At 46.5% G+C, this 20,246-nt stretch overlaps 1 protein-coding gene across 1 annotated transcript; it reads left to right on the forward strand.

Moving 5' to 3' along the window:
* The first annotated feature begins 3,118 nt into the window (after positions 1 to 3,118).
* Positions 3,119 to 17,922, forward strand: CTSH (cathepsin H). The gene is made up of 12 exons (XM_080982238.1): positions 3,119 to 3,272; positions 4,866 to 4,897; positions 7,360 to 7,465; positions 7,564 to 7,634; positions 10,645 to 10,749; positions 11,515 to 11,601; positions 12,997 to 13,052; positions 13,672 to 13,753; positions 13,851 to 13,919; positions 14,712 to 14,818; positions 15,402 to 15,527; positions 17,651 to 17,922. The coding sequence occupies exons 1-12, from the start codon at positions 3,194 to 3,196 to the stop codon at positions 17,724 to 17,726; spliced, it is 996 nt and encodes a 331-aa protein (XP_080838364.1). The 5' UTR covers positions 3,119 to 3,193; the 3' UTR covers positions 17,727 to 17,922.
* Positions 17,923 to 20,246: the final 2,324 nt, after the last annotated feature.

The following is a 20,246-nucleotide window of genomic DNA, read 5'->3' on the forward strand; positions in this document are numbered from 1 at the left end:
AGTTAGAAACTATGGGTGGAATTCAACATTGTGCTTACAAATTTTCTGCCTGCATAAGCATGTCAGGTTGCCAGAGGGAACTGTCCCCTTTCTGCCATGTACTGTTCTGGAGGTTCTCCCAAGCTGCCCCTCGAGTCATTTTTTTTTGGGTGGGGTGGAAAAAGGGAAAGCTCTATTGCACAAGCAGAAGCCATTTCACTCAAGTTTGTTAGGTGAATTTCACCCACAATCTCAACGGATGATCTCAGGGTAACAGGACCAGTGTCCTTCAGCCACCACATTCACCTGGGTAAATATGAATGCATTTAAATTCCTCCTCAAAGTCAATAATGATGCTGGCAGATGCAATCTTGCCAGTGAAGGCATTCCACAAATGGAGCCACCACAGAAAAGGCCCTGTCCCAGGTCAACGCCAACCAGATGGCACCACCAGCGAGGCCTTACCTGCTGATCATCAAAGGGTCTGAGATGGTTGATATCAGAATTCAAAGACACATGTTCCATCCCACCAAAAACACTTGAGATTTGAAGGAATGTGGCCTGCGGAGAGTTCCAGGGGCCCAACAGAGGGGCTGGGGGGGGGTTACACCTGGGATTTCCCATGCATAAGGGGTCTTTGACTGAGATGAACCCTTTGACTGGGATCAATCCCAATGGGAGAGGCAAGGAGACCTCTGGCAGCCAAAGGGATGAGTTGCTCTAACCTTCTGGTCCTGGCTGGGTTGATGGGAGTTGCAGTTCCAAACACTGTGAGGGCAACAGGTTGGGGCAGGCTGGAGGTAAGCTAGGGCATGAGTAGTAGAAGAAAACAGGGAGGGAGTCGAAGCTTGAAAACAACTGGTCCAGTTGGGGTCTCACTCTGCTTCTGCCCCCACCAATGAAATGCAGTGTGGTGTAGTGGTGAGAGTCTTGGACCAGGTTTTAAATCACCACTCGCCCATTAACCTCATGGGGGCAGGCACTGCATTTCCCAGCCTAACCTACGTCATAGGCAGTGCTATTTTTATGGACAAAGAGGTTCACCATGAACACCTCCCTCGTTCACTTAGAATGGCAATGGCGCGGGAACTGTTCTGGCTAGTTCCCCCTGGAAAAAAAAGCCCTGCTCCCAGGGGTGCTGTGAACATAAGAAGAGGCTGCTGGATCAGGCCAGTTGGCTATCTGTTCAGCATCCGTTTTCCACAGTGGCCAACCAGATGTCTGTGGGAAACCTGCTAACAGGATCTGAGCACAAGAGAACTATAATAATAATAATAATAATAATAATAATAATAATAAATTATTTGTACCCCACCCATCTGGCTGGGTTTCCCCAGCCACTCTGGGCAGCTTCCATAGAAACCAAAAATACACTAAAATATCACAGATTAAAAACTTCCCTGAACAGGGCTGCCTTAAGATGTCTTCTGAATGTCAGGTAGTTATTTATCGCTTTGACATCTGATGGGAGGGCATTCCACAGGGCGGGCGCCACTACTGAGAAGGCCCTCTGCCTGGTTCCCTGTAGCTTTGCTTCTCGCAATGAGGGAACCGCCAGAAGGCCCTCGGCGCTGGACCTCAGCGTCCGGGCAGAATGATGGGGGTGGAAACACTCCTTCAGGAATACTGGGCCGAGGCCGTTTAGGGCTTTAAAGGTCAACACCAGCACTTTGAATTGTGCTCGGAAACGTACTGGGAGCCAATGTAGGTCTTTCAAGACTGGTGTTATGTGGTCTTGGCGGCCACCCCCAGTCACCTGTCTAGCTGCCACATTCTGGATTAGTTGTAGTTTCCGAGTCACCTTCAAAGGTAGCCCCACGTAGAGCGCATTGCAGTAGTCCAAGCGGGAGATAACTAGAGCATGCACCACTCTGGCGAGACAGTCCGCGGGCAGGTAGGGTCTCAGCCTGCGTACCAGGTGGAGTTGGTAGACAGCTGCCCTGGATACAGAATTGACCTGTGCCTCCATGGACAGCTGTGAGTCCAAAATGACTCCCAGGCTGTGCACCTGGTCCTTCAGGGGCACAGTTACCCTATTCAGGACCAGGGAGTCCTCCACACCAGCCCGCCCCCTGTCCCCCAAAAACAGTACTTCTGTCTTGTCAGGATTCAACTTCAATCCATTAGCCGCCATCCATCCTCCAACCGCCTCCAGGCACTCACACAGGACCTTCACCGCCTTCACTGGTTCTGATTTGAAAGAGAGGTAGAGCTGGGTATCATCTGCATATTGATGGACACCCAGTCCAAACCCCCTGATGATCTCTCCCAGCGGCTTCATATAGATGTTAAAAAGCATGGGGGAGAGGACGGAACCCTGAGGCACCCCACAAGTGAGGGCCCAGGGGTCTGAACACTCATCACCACCACCACTTTCTGAACACGGCCCAGGAGGAAGGAGCAAAACCACTGTATAACAGTGCCCCCAGCTCGCAGCCTGTCTAGACGGTCCAGAAGGATGTTATGGTCGATTGTATCAAAGGCCACTGAGAGATCCAGCAGAACCAGGAAACAACTGAATACCAGTCGCTGGAAACCACAGAAGTGGAGATGATCTCCGGCGAGCTAGGGACAAAGATCATCTCCACTTCTGTGGTTTCCAGCGACTGGTATTCAAAAGAATTGCTGCCTCTAACTTTGAAGGCAGAGCATAGCAGCCATCAATAGCTCCCCCACCCCATGAGTCTGTCCAATCCTCTTTTAAAGGCCTCCAAGTTGATGGCCATCACTGCCTCCTGTGGGAGGGAGTTCCAGAGTTTAACTTTGCGCTGCTTATGCGCCACGTGGGGATTAAATGAGATTGGGGAGAAGCAGGTCCGCCACCTTGAGCTCTTTGAAGAAGAATGGTGGATGAAAAAGAAAGAAAGAAAGAAAGAAAGAAAGAGGGAGAGAGAGAGAGAGGTAGAAAGAAAGAAAGAAAGAAAGAAAGAAAGAAAGAAAGAAAGAAAGAAAGAAAGAAAAAGAAAGAAAGAAAGAAACTCCTTCTTGACAGCCTCCTTGGAAGCACCTGCTCTTCGTTGGGAGAGCAGCGGCGTGGCTTCTGAGCGCGGGCAGAGTGCGTCTCTCGACTTCCCTGGCCACGGGCTGGAAGGGGCCGGCCTCTCCTCCCTCTCTGCCCTCCCCGGAGGCGGCCACCGCTGCTGCTGCTGCTCCTCCTCCCCGCCGGCGTCCCGAGGCTCGCAGTCCGACTCCGGCCGTCTCCACCGCGGGCAAGATGCGGGCGCAGCTGCTGCCGCTGTTCCTGCTTGCGGTTTTTTCCGCGCTCGGCTCCTGCGTGCTCAGCCACCAGGAAGGTACGGCGGAGCGCGACCGGGGGTGGGGGGCACGAGAGAGGGAGCCAGGACGCCTCCCCCGAGAGGAGGAGGAGGAGGGGGAGGAGGAGCCGGTGACGATTTGTGGGGGGCTCCCAAGGGGGCGGCTGGCGCAAGAAGCGCACCTCTATGTGGGGGAGGGAGAGAAAGAAAAGCGGGGGCGTAGGAGCCTCCGCGCCTGGCCCCCTTTCTCCCCACGCCACATTCCCTTTCGCTTTCGCTACTTCGCCCTCGGAGGGTTTGGCCAGGAGCGCGCGTGTCCTCAGGCGCCCGCAGAAAAATGGAGGCGGCTAGGGGGAGAGCGGTCAAAGTGCGCCTGCCTCGCAGAGTTTTGTGTTTTTATCTTGTATTTTATTCTGTGAACCGTCCTGAAATCTCCGGATGAAGGACGGTATACAAATTTAATAAATAAGGGATTATTCGTTGTTATACTATTATCTCACTGGCTGGGATGGCAGGAACTTGGGTGGGTGGTCACCATCGTCCTGGGCGAGGGGTGTGCGGAGGCGCAGCTTGCTTCTGTGCATAATGTGCGGTGTAGTGGTTAGAGTGTCGGACTAGGGACCTGTGTGAACACGGTTCAAATCCCCACACAGCCATGAAGCTCACTAGGTGACCTTGGGCCTGACCGACCTCATAGGGTTGTTGTGAGGATAAAGTAGTTATGCCTGCTATCTTGAGTTCCTTGCAGGAGAGGCAGGATATACAGGGTGAGTCTTTTAAAAGAGGCCCCGTGGAACATGTGTATGGTACAGTGGTACCTCTGGTTAAGAACTTAATTCATTCTGGAGGTCCGTTCTTAACCTGAAACTGTTCGTAATCTGAGGCACTACTTTAGGTAATGGGGCCTCCTGCTGCCGCTGCACCACCACCGCACGATTTCTGTTCTCATCCTGAAGCAAAGTTCTTAACCCAAGTTATTATTTCTGGGTTAGCACAGTCTGTAACTGAAGCGTCTGTAACCCGAGGTACCACTATACTCTGTATCCACGGGGCCTCTTTTAAAGGACTTGCCCTGTAAATGCTAATAATAAGATGTGAAACAGAATCTTGCTAATTAGTATCTTAGGGTAGCATTTAATACACATCCAGCTCACACTGAAAACAGATGACTTCCGCCAAAGACTTCTGGAAACTCATTGTTTAAGGCTGTTGCAGCCTATACAGTTGTACCTCGGGTTACATACGCTTCAGGTTACATACGCTTCAGGTTACATACGCTTCAGGTTACAGACTCCGCTAACCCAGAAATAGTGTTTCAGGTTAAGAACCTTGCTTCAGGATGAGAACAGAAATCGTGCTCCGGCGGTGCAGCAGCAGCAGGAGGCCCCATTAGCTAAAGTGGTGCATTAGCTAAAGTGGGGCTCAGGTTAAGGACGGACCTCTGGAACGAATTAAGTACTTAACCCGAGGTACCACTGTAGCTCTGTGAAGGGGAAACTACCATTCCCAGGATTCTTTGGGAGACATTAGGTGGCTTAATGGAGAGTTGGATGTGAATTAAATGTATTGGGCGGATCTGCCCTTTCTTTTTTAAAAGTCTTTCGTTTTGTCTTTTTCTTCTTCCCTCAACAGAGGAATTTCTCTTCAAGACATGGATGTCTCAGGTAAGGCCCTCCTGCCCATGCATAAGCCGCCACTCCCCCAAAGTTAGGTATAACCCTCTATGCTCAAGGCCTGTTTCACTTTCCCTTGGCCTGGTTCCACTGGAAGGGACTTTCCTGCTGGACTTTCAAGGGAGAGTGGGAGGGAAGAGAGCAAGTGCTGCCTTCGCCTCCCTCCCTCCTTCCCTCCCTCCCTCCCTCCTTTTTCCTTCTGTGTTGTCCTGGCTATTCTCTAGTGTGACCCTGCAGGGTTTTTTTTTAGGTCTTTCTCAAGAAGTGCTGGATTCGGAGAGTCACTTTGAATTAAATTGGAACTAATGGGAAATATCTCCACAAGAGTCAGCATTTTGCATAACTGTCTTCCAGACAGCCACCTCCTTTTTTCACCTTTCAGCAAGCAGTAAAAGGCAGCTCATTTCCTTCCCTCCAGGAAGTACCTCACCCTTCCTATTCTATCCCCCAGGGAGGGTGGCCTGAGCTGTGTGTGTTTTTGTCCACACAGGTGCCTGCCTGCCTGCCTGTCTGGAAACAAAGGTGCAAAGCCGTGCAGCCCCAGTGAGCCAGTTGCTAGGTCTGAAATGATGACAAACTGGTTTCTGAGCATCTCTCTTTAACAACAACAACTACTACTACCACTACTACTACTTAGGATACACTGTTGTTCATAAAAAATATATCTAGAGTCATATATATAGCCATGCAATAAAAACTGAAATTTTAGATTTTTTGAGCATGTGGCCAAGAGGACCCCATGCCAAAGAATTGTTCGTTACAGGACCAGCTCAGGCAATCAGTGGCCTTTTAAACTGGGTTGGGGCGGGGTTATTGGTTTTGTTTGTTATTTTGTGTTGTTGTTGTTGTTTAGTCGTTTAGTCGTGTCCGACTCTTCATGACCCCATGGACCAGAGCACGCCAGGCACCCGTCTTCCACTGCCTCCCGCAGCTTGGTATTTTTCTTTACATCATTGGACTTTCCTTTCACTTCCAGGCATATCCGCAACTGAGCGTCCTTTCGGCTTTGGCCCAGCCGCTTCATCAGCTCTGAATCTACTTGTACTTGTCCTCTGCTCTTCCCCAGTAGCATGTTGGACGCCTTCTGACCTGAGGGGCTCATCTTCAAGCGTCATAACTTTTATATGCCTGTTGCCTTTGTCCATGGAGTTTTCTTGGCAGGGATACTGGAGTGGCTTGCCAGGTGGCTCCAGGTGGATCACGTTTGGTGAAAACTCTCCACTATGACCTGTCCATCTTGGGTGGCCCTGCACGGCATAGCTCATAGCTTCTCTGAGTTATTCAAGCCCCTTCGCCACGGCAAGGCAGTGATCCATGAAGGGGTTGTTTGTTATTATGGTTTTTATATTGCAATCTGCCCTGTGATCTTTGGATGAAGGACAGTTTAGAAATTTAATAATAGTAGTAGTAGTGGTTGTTGTTGTTTAGTCGTGTCCGACCCTTTGTGACCCCATGGACCAGAGTACGCCAGGCACTCCTATCTTCCCTCCCACAGCTCGGTCAAACTCATGCTGGTAGCTTCGAGAACACTGTCCATCCATCTCGTCCTCTGTCCCTTCTCCTTGTGCCCTCCATCTTTCCCAACATCAGGGTCTTTTCCAGGGAGTCTTCTCTTCTCATGAGGTGGCCAAAGTATTGGAGCCTCAGTTCAGGATCTGTCCTTCCAGTGAGCACTCAGGGCTGATTTCCTTAAGAATGGAGAGGTTTGATCTTCTTGCAGTCCATGGGACTCTCAAGAGTCTCCTCCAGCACCATAACTCAAAAGCATAATTCTTCAGCGATCAGCCTTCTTTATGGTCCAGCTCTCACTTCCATACTACTATGTAAAGGGACCCCTGACCGTTAAGTCTAGTCGTGGCCACCTCTGGGGTTGCAGTGCTCATCCCGCTTTATTGGCCGAGGGAGCCGGCGTTCAGCTTCTGGGTCATGTGGCCAGCATGGCTAAGCCGCTTCTGGTGAACCAAAGCAGCGCACGGAAACGCCATTTACCTTCCCGCCGGAGCGGTACCTATTTATCTACTTGCACTTTGACGTGCTTTTGAACTGCTAGGTCGGCAGGAGCTGGGACTGAGCAACGAGAGCTCACCCCGTCGCGGGGATTCGAACCACCGACCTTCTGACGGCAAGTCCTAGGCACTGTAGTTTAACCCACAGCGCCACCCGCGTCAGTAGTAGTGGTACTAAATGGAATAAATGGTGCCTGAAGAGCCACAGGTTCACCACCTGCATCACAGTAGGCAGCTTATGCCTTGGTCTCTTACCACCCACCAGTTCCCATGTCTCAGTTCCATGACTGAAATGGATACTTCAGATTGAAGTGGGGTGGGGGACTTCCAAAGAAGGTGCGGTTTGTGAGCAAGGGAGGGGGAGGCACTTCTCTGTTCTAAATCTGCCCAGGGTTGCACTTTCACTTCTGTGTCCTGCAGCTGCTGTGTCCTTCCTGTCTCCCACAGAACAACAAGCAGTACGGCCTGGAGGAGTATCAGCGGCGCTTTCAGATCTTCCTTAGTAACAAGCAGAAGATTGAGAAGCACAATGCTGGGAATCATACCTTCCAAAGTACGGACCCTGCTCTTGAGATACCTTTTAAAAGAGGGCAAGGTTGACTGCAGATCTGGCTTCACAACTCCCTCTTCTCTCTCTCCTTCTTTCCTCAGTGGGTCTGAACCAGTTTGCCGACATGACATTTGCTGAATTCAGGAAAAAGTATCTCTGGCGTGAACCCCAGGTAAAGGCTTGTGCCTTCCTGCCATTTCCCTCCCCACCCCACCACCCCCATCATACAAGGAGCCATTGGGGGCTCACCATGCAACCCTGGGCTTACGTCCTTGCCATGTTCTCTATTGCACATGTCTTTTGGAAGTCACAGATGAGCATCCTTCACACGTAACCCTTAAGCATGTTTGTGCAAGAGAGGAATCCTTACATGGGTTACCCTGTGTGCCTTGGCCCCAGAGAATGCATCTAAGAAAGTTCAAAATCCAGGAAGCCAGACCCACACACAAAGTCTGGGATTGAATGCCAGTGCATCTGTTTATTGCAGCAGGTGGCGGGAGGGGTGGGGATTCAGTTTCACAGCAAGCAATGCACTGCAGCATACCAACATAAATGTTTTGTCGTAGTTATCATTATTATGTTTGTTTATTTATATCCTGCCTTTGCCCCAGAATGGGACTCCAGGTGGCATACCCAAATTAAAGCAACACAGATAAAATACCAAAAGCTAAAAACATATAACAGATAATGATTAAAAAGCAATTCAACTCCAAAAGAATTAAAAATATATAAAAAAACAAATATACAAAAATGCAAATAGTATAAACAGCACAGCAATACAGTTGTACTTGGATCCCGAACACCTTGCAAGTTGAACGTTTTGGCTCCCGAATGCTGCAAACCTGGAAATGACTGTTCCAGTTTGCGAACTATTTTTGGAAGCCAAACGTCCGATGGGGCTTCTGCTGCAGCCAATCAGAAGCTGTGCTTTGGTTTCCAAACGTTTTGGAAGTCAAATGGATTCTGTTCGACTTTCAAGGTACGAGTGTATTAAAACCCTTTCCTTTTAAAAGCAGTCCTTTACCAAAGCCTGTCAAAATAAAACAGTCTTCCCCTGCTGGCGGAATGGCAACAAGGAGGAAGCCAGTCTAATTTCTCTAAGAAAAAGTCAAAAATCTGGGAGCAGTCACTGACAGAGCCCTCTCCCATGTCACCACCAAGCATGCCTCTGAGGGAGGCAGGACTAAGGGAAAGTCCTCCTCCAAAGATCTCAGAGCCCAGGCAGGTTCGTATGGGAGAAGATGATCCTTCAGACAGCTTGGGCCCAAGCCAAATGGGGCTTAATAGGTCCTAACTTGTGCCTTTTGCACCAGCGTCGAAGCAATGATTCTTCAACATCAATTTTGTTGGACTGGTCATGTTGTACGGATGCCTGATTATTGTCTTCCAAAGCAACTACTCTATTCTGAACTTAAAAATGGAACGCGTAATGCTGGTGTTCAACAAAAGAGGTTTAAAGACTCTCTCAAGGCAAATATTTAAAAATATAGTATAAACACACACCGACAACTGGGAAACGCTGGCCTGCGAGCGCTCCAGTTGGAGAACAGCCTTTACCAAAGGTGTCATGGGCTCTGAAGATGCTCAAACTCAGGACGCAAGGGAGAAACATGCTAAGAGGAAGGGACACTTGGCAAATCCACACTGTGATCAACTCCCACCCGGAAACCTATGTCCCTACTGTGGAAGGACGTGTGGATCCAGAACTGGCCTACACGGTCACTTATGGACTCACTGTTAAGACCGTGTTCGTGGAAGACAATCTTACTTGGCTACAAGTGATCGCCAAAGAAGAAGACTGTGCTCTTCTACTTTCACAACCGTATAGAAAGAATAAATTCTCAGAAGAGAGGGAGAAACACATTGTCCTAAAGAAAAAGGAAGGAAGCACATCAGTTTGGTGCAAAGCTCCGGAAGATAGAGCAGAGCTTAAAATTTATCTGTCACAGCTGGAACAATAGTGTGTGTGTGTGTGTGTGTGTGCTGTATTTAATTTTTAATTTCATAAAATTCATATACAGACAGTTAAAATGCCTATTTAAAGCATTCAGTAAATTAAAATTATCAGTGATAAGCTAAACACAGATCAACATTCAACATACCTGGATAGGCTTTCCTAAATAAAAAAATTACAGCAAAGGCTCCTCCCTGTCAATTGGCAGGGAGTTCCAAAGTGTATGTGCTAAAAGACTTGAGTTTTTACACCTCTCTTTCCAAAGGATATACATTGGACTTAGTATTTATATGGCCCCTTTTCAGGTGGTCATAGTGATTCACTTATACTATCTCAAGCCTGAAATTAAAGGTGATGCTGGATTAGCAAGGACCCAGCACCCAGGGGGCATTTCAGGAGGTTCCTTCACCTCCGCATGCCACATTCACGTGCCAGGCGATCCCATGGACCAGGCAGGTGCTGTATGGGGAGTGGCTGAGCTCCCAGTTTAAATATGGAGTACGGCATTTTACGAACACATTATTACCCAAATTGAATTCAGCTTCTGAAAATAGAGCTCTAACAGTCTAAAAATAAGACATCCTGGAAACACACAAAGTCTGGAGGAGGAAGAGAGCATGTTTTAAATAGAGGCTTTAAAAATACTTTCCTGTAAGCAATAAAATGCTGGGGTTGTGTTTTGTTTTTTCAAAAATAGGGACTTGAGCAGTTTTATTTCATTGCCTTATTTTTGCTCTGTAATGCATTGAAAGTGAAAAATATTTTTGTAAACCCTGGAATCAGAAAAAAATATTTTCTTAAAACAGGCTAGCCAACTTGTGAATTTTACTCTCAAGTCATTATTGCAATTCCCAGTAGGATTATTTTACATATAATTAGTGTAGTCCCTTCTATGGAAGATAATAAAAAGAATAATAGGAGAATACTGTAATAAAAATATATGGAGAAGGGTTGCCAAGCGTCATATGGTGAACTCATGTTGGTGGTGGTGTCTGATACTATTTTGCTCCTGCAGCTGATGTGAGGCTGCAGGTGGGAGATGGTGGCTTGCGGAGGTGGCAACTGAGCCAGAGACTCCACCGGCCTCCAAGCCCCCGTTCTTATTTGATGTGCCGCAGCAGATTGTGGCCAACCAACATGGCAACGCTCACCACTTGTGGCTCAGGGGCTTCTGTGTCTGGGGAACATCAGCTGCCAGCTGAGTGAGGGGCTCTCTTGTTGTTTCCAGAACTGCTCAGCCACCATTGGCAACTTCATCAGCCGTGGTGGGGCCTGTCCAAAAACCATAGACTGGAGGAAGAAAGGAAATTTTGTGACACCTGTGAAAAATCAGGTAAGGAACTGATCCTGAAGGCCACTCTCCCACCCTCAACTGTTGGTCCCACAGAGCAATTGAAAATATGTTTCCACTGGAGGCTCAAAAGGGTTTTAAATGTAATTCCAGTTGTGGGCTTATGTTTTCCTAAGGATTTTGCTGATAGGGATAGTGCTACAGATATAAACTTGGTTTGCACATAACATTAAAACACAGTTTATTAACCCACGGCTCAGTGTTATGCGTGAACTATAGTTTCTCTGCTGCCAACAAACCACGACCTGAAGCCTTGGTTTGATGTCAACTTAAGCCTTTGGGCTTAACCTTGGGCTTGGTGTTACATGCGAACCTAGCCCCTTAACTATGGTTTGTTTGGCTCCCCCACCCCAGATGCTCACCAAACTACAAAGGCATAAGTTGCTGGAAAACAAGCTGTGAGGAACAAACTGTGGTTTGTTTGACTGTCTATGGCACAGCTTTTGGTTTGTTGAACAAACCATGGTTTAGAATTAGGTGTGAACCAGGCCACTGTGCCTTCCTTTACCTGTGGGAAGAGAGTTGTTGCTTTTTCTCATGCCTTCCCCTTCCTTCTTGTCATTTTTGAATTTACTGACATGCTCTGTATGTTGTATATTTATATGTCCAATGAGCTGTATTTTGATGTTCTGAATGTTTGCTGTAAGCTGCTTTGGGTGCAACTTATTGTGGAAAAGCGCCATATAAGTAAACTCAGTCAACCAGTCTTCTTCCTTCCTTCCATCTGACTTCTCCCTCCTCTTCAAGGGTCCCTGTGGCAGTTGCTGGACTTTCTCAACCACTGGGTGCTTGGAGTCTGCTATTGCCATCGCAACAGGAAAGCTACTGGACCTGGTAAGGCTCCCCTGTTGAACTCTGGCCTTGTTGAACTCTGGCCTATCTGGTTCCCTCTGTTCCATGTCTGTGTGGCCTGTGTTAACCTCATTAAAGTCTAGGCCACATCCGGGTTAAGAAAAAGTGGCTTGCCTCTTCAGAACCAAGTGGAGACAAAAGGACTGGGGGCATTCATGGCAGCAAAAAGGGAATGTCAGAAGCTCAACATGCATTTAAAGTAGCTGAAAGCAGCAAAGCTCATGTACGTGCAGGAACACACAGCCAAAAAGCTGAAGGTCTTGCTCAAGGAGATTTGTCCACAGCCAGAGGCAGGCGTTACAAGTTAATTAACAGTTAATCCTCTAATTTGTAATGCCTGTTCCCTTTCAGGAGCCTGCCTCTGGCTGTGGACAAATCTCCCTGAGCAAGAAAAACATCTGGAGGGCTGAGTTTGCCTATGCCTGGATTAATTGAATGCAGGTTTTGGAAGGGACAGGCTTCCACTTCCTACTTTTGGTTCAGGCCAATTTACCTGGAAACCAGGGATTGAAGAAACCCTTCTCAGGCTGTAGTTAATGTAATCTTTCTATAAGGTGTGACCGGAAAGTTCAGTGAATGGTCACAGAAATGGACAGCAATAAATATTCGAACCTACAATCTTACAGGCCTTCAAAGTAGCCCCCCTCTGATACAATGCACCATTAACAACGTTCATAGAACTGTTGGAAACTTCTGGAGAAGTCCTCTTTTTGTACTGCTTTCAGTTCCCTCATCACAGCAGCTTGGACATGTGAAATGTTGGGAAATTTGTGCCCTTTCAGTGCAGATTTCAGTTTTGGAAAAAGAGAGAAATCCAGTGGGGCAGACTGGGAGAATATAGAGGGTAGTACAACTCAGTAATGATTTCATGCGGAATATGCCATCATTTGGACAGAGAAATGCCGATCCCATATCAATAACTCACAAACTCTGTCGTTGCCGCCGTTCTGCTTGTCGACGGTCTGCCAGACTGAGGGTCATCTTCAATGGTTTGCCGCCCTTCACAGAAACGCTTAAACCACTCATACACCATCTTTCAAGTTACAGCTTCATCTCCGTACACAATTGTGAGCATTTCGTGGGTTTCCAATGCCAATTGTATGTTTGAATATTTCTTGCTATCCAATTTCTGTGACCATTCACCAAACTTTCCGGTCACACGTTGTGTATTTATAGTACTGAAATTTTTTTGTATGTTCTTATGTTTGCTACTGTACTGTTTTATTATGTTACTATAACATTGTTTTTGCACTGTTTTGAAATGCATTCCTGTTTTCTTTGCTGTAAGCTGTTATGAGCATATTTATTATTTTTTGTGTGCAAAGACAGTACACAAATAAAATTATAAATGAATGCAGGAGTGTCTCCCTCCCCCAGGCTGAACAGCAGCTGGTTGACTGTGCTCAGGCCTTCAACAACCATGGATGTAGTGGGTAAGTTCAAGGTGTTATTGTTAGTATATAAAGCCCTTAACAAGTTAGTACAAGTTTACATGCGTTATCACCTTACCTCATATACACCCACTCAACTGCTTTGGTTGGCGGAACTGACACTGGTGCCAAGTAACCTGTTCTGCATTTGTAATATTCATTCTTTTAGTGTGCCAGCACCTACACTTTGGAACTCCCTGCCTCTTGATATCATTGGACATTTTTCGGTGCCAGCTGAAAACATTTTTGTTTAGATCAGCCTATTTAGACATTTAAAATATTGATGCAAGTTTTAATCTGTTTTTTAGTCTCTTTGTATTTTAACTTCCTGAAAGTGTTAAATTATTGTTAATTTTTCTAAGTGATAGTCTTGCGGTTTCGTCTTTTCTGTAAACTGCTTTGGGGATTTTCACAATCTAGCTGCATATAATTTTTATGAAATAGATACGTAAGTGGCAGCATCTTCTGAGTAATCTCAGCCCTTCCTTATCATAGTAATACCTTCAAACTCAGTGTTCCATCCCCTGCATCCTCCTTCCCACAACCTTCCTCAACCTCCACAGCAAGAGAATAACTCAGAATGAGCAGGCTGATTTGTGCTGTTGTGTCTCTGCCTCCCCAGGGGACTCCCTAGCCAGGCGTTTGAATACATCCTGTACAACAAAGGGCTGATGGGGGAGGATGACTACCCATACACCGCACAGGTATTGTTGCTAGGATTAGGATTGCAGAGTAGAAGAGGGCAGGCACTGCCCTCCGCAATGAGCCATCTCTAATGGGCCTCCCTTTTCTCATGCACAGAACGGGACCTGCAAATTCCAAGGTCAGAAGGCCATTGCATTCGTCAAAAAAGTCGTCAACATTACGCTGGTGAGTGATTCCTCCTGCCCTGCATTTTGCTTTTCCCAAGAGGTGAAAATAAAATGTAACTGAACTTCTACTGGATGTTTGAACTTGTCCAGCCCCTTCTTAGAAAGAGGGGTAACAGTAAACAGAAAACACCTGGCTGTGGGTGGCAGATAGCTACTACTTTCCCACTTTGCACATCTTCTCTGGCCCTTAAGAAATGGGTCCTGAGTCTCGCCATTGTTTGCTTTGTGTCCTGGGGAGTCCGTCCTCAGCCTTTGCTGAGCCAGGGCCAAGCATTGCGTATTAAGACAGAGACAGAGAAGAGAAAGGACTTATTCACGCAGCACATAGTTAAACTCTGGAACTCTCTGCCACAGGAGGCAGTGATGCCCACCAACTTGGATGGCTTTAAAACCGGATGAGACAAATTCACAGAGGAGAGGGCTATCAATGGCAATGCTCTGCCTCCACTGTTGGGGGCATCATTGCTTCTGATAACTAGTTGCTGGAAGCCGCTAGAGCAGCCTTTCTCAACCTGTGGGTCCGCAGATGTTGTTGGACTACAACTCCTATCACCCCTAGCTAGCTAGGCCAGAGCTCAGGGATGATGGGAGTTGTAGTCCAACAACATCTGCGGACCCACAGGTTGAGAACCGCTGCGCTAGAGGGAAGGGTGCTCTTGTTCTCAAATCCTGCTTGTGGGTTTCCCACAGGAGTCTGGTTGGCTTATGTGATAACAGGATGTTGGACTAGATGTGCCCCTGGCCTGATCCAGCAGGCTCTTCTTATGCTCCTTTGACTTTCTCCTTCCAGAATGATGAGCAAGGCATGGTGGAAGCTGTGGGGAGGTACAATCCATTGAGCTTTGCCTTTGAAGTGACAGACGACTTTATGTTATACACGAAAGGTGTTTACTCCAGGTGAATATATTGAGCCGTGAACAAGGCAGTGTGTGTGTGTGTGTGTGTGTGTGTGTGTGTGTGTGTGTTTGTAAAATGGGACTGGTTTATAGATAATGCCAAGGGCCATTGCCTTGGCCCTGTTGCTCATCTTGCATCTTTCAGGGCATGTTAGCATTTGTGTGGTTGCACCAGTAGGACTCCATGTTTGTCGAGAAAAGAAGGGAGAGCAGGAAAAGATGCTTGACTTTTCATCTGCTCTCTTACCTGGGTTACTTCAGTCTGTTCTGGTTTGGTCAGATGACCTCACCTGGAGACTGCTGAAGCCATCAGGGTCAAGCGTCCACCTGCCTTTCCTGGGTCAAATTGCAAGAACAAGTACTGAGATTGAACACTAGGAAGCCTCAGTCTTGATGGTCTGAGCTGCTGGACAGCGCAAGGGGCTGTCTTCGAAGGTGGTGGGCTCTCTTTCATGGGAGGGTTTTAAGCAGAAACTGCATGGCCCCCTCCTCTCATGGATTCTGCAAGAGTAGGTTTCCTGGACAGTAGGTTCCATATTCAACACACAGTAAATGTTTTTTTTAAAATCATTTTCTTTCTACAGCAAACACTGTGAGAAAACTCCAGACAAAGTCAATCATGCTGTCCTGGCTGTAGGCTATGGAGAGGAGAACGGCCTTCTGTACTGGATTGTCAAAAATTCCTGGGGGCCCTCGTGGGGCATGGATGGGTAAAGTATTCCTCTTTAGTCTCTGAAACCACCTCCTTTGCTACAGACTCTCTCAGATGCTAAGATCTGCAGAAGATGCCCTTTTGGTAACTCCTCTGCCTTCAGAGGCATAGGGTGGTGGCGGCGGCGGCCCAAGAGATTGCCTTCTCTGTGGTGGCCCCTAAGCTGTGGAATGCCCTCCTCACAGTGGTTTGTCTGGCACCTTCATTATACAGCTTCTGGAGAATGCCAAAGACACACCTCTTTCCTGTGGCTTTTGGTACCTGTGCTGTATGTTTTTAGGGCTCACCTAATTTTACGCTTCTGGGTTGTTTTAAATGGTTTTTAAGGCTTTAACCCACCTTGGTACCTTAGGGTGAAGGACAGATAATAAAATTATTATTATTAATAAACCAACCTTTGCCAACCTGGTGCTGTCCAGATGTTTTGGGTTACAATTCCCATCAGCCCCAGCTGGCTGGTGGGAGTTGTAGTCAGAAATATATAGCTAGGCTCAATGGCTGTTTCGGGATTCTTAGCTGATTCTCTGGCACCATCTAGCGGCTTGTTCAGGGCTGAGGATAATAATATAAAGAATTAGGTCGCCAATTCCGTCCATAGAAAGCCCACAAAGGATCCTCCCTGCCACTCTCATTAGACTCAATCAGGCCATAAATATTCAAGATTTACTTGGGCATCATGAAAACCCTGCCCTTTCTCCAAAATCTGATTTATAATGCAAAAGATTCTTTGGAGTTTGTTGTAACATCTTCATCCTGCCTATGCACATGTGTCTATGTCGTCCTGGAGCATTATTATTATTATTATTATTATTATTATTATTATTAAAATTTTATTCTCATTAGACAGCTAGGAAATGGGGCAAGAGAGGGTTTGGGGCTGGTAGCATCAACTCCCGTAACTTCTAGGCTAGATTACTGCAATGTGTTATATGTTGGGCTGCCTTTGAAGACTGTTTGATGCTAGTACAGAATGCAGTGGCCAGACTACCTATTGGGACTAGGCTGGTTTGAACATAGAGCAATTCTGGCCTGGGATCACTGACTGATTTGTTTCTGAGCCCAATTCCAAGTGCTGGTTTTGAACCACAAAGCATTGCAGGGCTTGTGGTCCCAGTACCTTAAGGACCCTATTTCCCTATACAAACCTATCCAGCCAGACCCTCATATTAACATCAGAGGCCTTTCTCTGTGTGTAATGGCCCATCAATTGCAGAATACCTTCCCATGAGGCCCCTCTGGCACCAATTTTGTTATCCTTCCAGCACCTGGCAAAGATGGGTTTATTTTCTCAGGTATTTGGACAGCGCTAATGGTCTGGCTTTTGGACATCTATTTTTGGTACTCAGCCTTGTGGTAATGGGGTGGTTATTTTGCTGACTGGTTTTTGTGGAAGAACACTGTTGTATATTTGTTTCATTTTAATGGATTTTTAATGCATAGTGTTCTGCTGTTATGTCTGTAAATTGCCCTGAGACCCCTTCGTCTGAAGTGAGACATTTAATAAATTGAACTAATCTAATCAAGAGAAGCACCATCCTTCAAACTGCTTCTCATGGTCTGGCTGCAGCAGGACAATTTTCTAGGAAAGCCTCAAGCATTCCAAGACACACCTTGTTGAATAGTGTCTTAGGAACATAGGGAGCTGCCTTAGACCAAGGGCTTGGCCACACTTCCACTTGTCCTGTGCCTAGAAAGTACAGGTCTGAACAGTTTTGCTTTTGCTTCACTGCTTCCCCCTGGAAAACCAGCTCTCCAGCTCTAAATCGGAGCAAACATTAATTCGTAGAAAACCCGGTTGATGTTTGCTCCGATTCAGAGGTAAAGATTGTGTTTTCTCAGGGGAAAGCTGCAGGACAAGCAGAAGTCTGGATGAGCCCCAAGTCAGAACACTGGTGCATCTAGCCCAGTGTTACCTGCACTGATTGGCAGTGCCTCTTCAGGGTTTTAGACAGGGAGCCTTACCTAGCCCTACCTGAAGATGCCATTGGGGATTGAACCTGAGACCTTATGCAAGCAGAAGCTCTACCTCTGAGCCACAGCCCTACCTGCCCTTAAGGGTTTTGTGTACTTTCCTCTCTGATAAGGCAACGCCTATGAATGAAAACCTGTTTTCTCTTTTAGATACTTCTATATTGAACGTGGAAAGAACATGTGTGGCCTTGCTGACTGTGCATCCTTCCCAGTCCCTCTTGTCTAAAGCTGGCCTGGATTTGGGCGCCAGAGAGCTGGTAGTGATGGGTCACTATGCTGAAAATTGAAGCTGGAATGAAGTTCGTCAGAGCCAAGAAGCGGGGCAATTTATCTTGTAATGGATTTTCAAGCACACACCTCCTCTACATGTGTGTCTGATACTGTGAAAAAGTTTTTGACCCAAGTTGCTGCACTTTCCTAGATCCCTGTGTATCTTGTTTTTCTAGCACAGTTGCTCACCTTATCCAAAATCATGCTCCTTTTCTTAAGATTTTCTTTATTCCCTACCATTCCCCTTGCACAAGCTCAGGGCAGCTCACACAATCATAAAAATCCAGCACTAAAACCAAGAGTAAAATCACAGTTTGCAACAAAATCCAGTAAAAATTAATGTATCACAGCCAGCAATAAGTTAGGTAGGCCAATTGCACTTATGTGCTGAAGGCAATCAGACAAATTTTTAACTACTGTCTGAACGCAGACCAACTGAAACAAGGTGGGGAAAACAAGTTTCATAACTGGGGGCCATGTGACCCTTTTACACTCTTAGATAACTTGTTGTTGGGCTCATTGCTTTGTCTTTCTGTGCCCCAACGCCACTTCTTCTGCTTTCAAGAAACACCTCTTAGTGACTGACTTGAAATCTGTTCTCTCCCTTTCAGCAACTTCAGTGAGGGCTCAACCCATATGCCAAGAAATGCTGAGTTCTGACCAATTACTTTACACTATTGTTGGTTATCAGCTGCTTTCCCCCACTGCTCCCCCCCTCCCCGCCACAAGGGTTGAGTGTCTTTCTAGTGAATTCAGCTGGCATGTGGTATAATGCTCTGGAAGCCTTAGAGTAGGGGTCAGCAAACTTTCTCAGCAGGGGGCCGGTCCACTGTCCCTCAGACCTTGTGGGGGGGCCGGACTATATTTGGGGGGGGGGGAGAATGAACGAATTCCTATGCCCCACAAATAACCCAGAGATGCATTTTTTAAAAAAACACCAGGCAGGCCCCACAAATAAGCCAGAGATGCATTGTAAATAAATGGACACATTCTACTCATGTAAAAACACGCTGATTCCCAGACTATCCATGGGTCGGATTTAGAAGGTGGTTGGGCCGGATGCCTACCCATGCCTTAGAGCAGGCATGGCCAAACTTGGCCCTCCAGATGTTTTGGGACTACAACTCCCATCATCCCTAGCTAACTGGACCAGTGGTAAGGGATGGTGGGATTCAAAAAGCTTGGCTTTCTCATTCAGCTCAAGCTGCTTCATATCTCCCAATTCCCAACATTTTCACAGCTTTTGTTATAAGAATCCTACAATAAGAAGCCTTTGTGGAAGAGCTGGCATGCTTTTAAACCAATCCGTTTGTTATACAGATTAGCAAGGGGGGCACTTTTACAGCAAGGGATCGCCTTGTTGATCACAGAAAGAACAAAACAGAGACAAGGCTGGATTTTTCTTTATTGTTCTGTTTGCAAGTGAGAGTCTCTTCCCACCCTTGCCCCCAATGCAAAGGAGGTGAGAATTCTAGAAGAATGAGGAACAACTTTACAATACTTCAGAAATAGTCCAGCCCCTTAGCCAAGACCACTCAAAACCATAATTCAAACATCACTGAAATGGGTTGTACATGCAAATCGGATCATGCTCAGGGTTTTGTGTTTATTCAACATTTTTACAAGTCTATCACTCAGAGATTTGAACAATACCTGCTAATCGCTTTTCCAGGCCAAGCATCTTATTGAAAAGGTGAAAACCTTGATGTCGTAGATTATTGACACATACTGGCCCCATTCAAGTACAGTATTTTCTTTTACTGTACTGTGTATCTGAAGAAGTGTGCTTGCACACGAAAGCTCATACCAAGAACTAACTTAGTTGGTCTTAAAGGTGCTACTGGAAGGATTTTTTTTAGTATTTTCTTTTGACATGTTTAATTGAGTGCTTGAAAGTGTAAAGATTTGTGGGCTGTGAAGGAGTAATTTTATCTAGAACTTCCTGCAACCTGTTTGGAGGGGTCTCACAGTTCAACCTGAGGCTGAAGATCGCCTTGCTCTTGCTCTGATGATTTGCCTGGTTCATGTTTTATCTGTACACCTATTCCTGAGCACATTTATGTACATATAACCCAATTTTGTAAAACAAGTGGTAATGTCTTTGCTCAGATTGTTTTTAAAATTATTTGAACTGTTCTGCTTGAATTGGGAAACTCCTGTATGGTGTTAATATTGTAATGCTGAAGAAATCTTTAAGATGTTGGCTTATCTGAAATAATCAGTTGCCTTTTACACAGTTTATTTACATTAATCCTGTGTTTAAGCCCATAGCAATAAAACCATGGGCTCCTGTAGGTGATGATGATGAAGATCATGGGCTTAGCCAAGTAAAACAATAGAAATACTTAACTAATTTACCAATCGCATCCATTCTCCCCCCCCCCCGCCCAACAAAGTCATGCCTCCCCCAACAAAAATCTTGGCTACACCCATGAAGATGGCAGAGCCCCCTTGTTCCTTTAACAGTCCTAATGAA

Source organism: Podarcis pityusensis (assembly GCF_964106645.2).
Source record: "Podarcis pityusensis genome assembly, chromosome: 14".
Taxonomy (NCBI): domain Eukaryota; kingdom Metazoa; phylum Chordata; class Lepidosauria; order Squamata; family Lacertidae; genus Podarcis; species Podarcis pityusensis.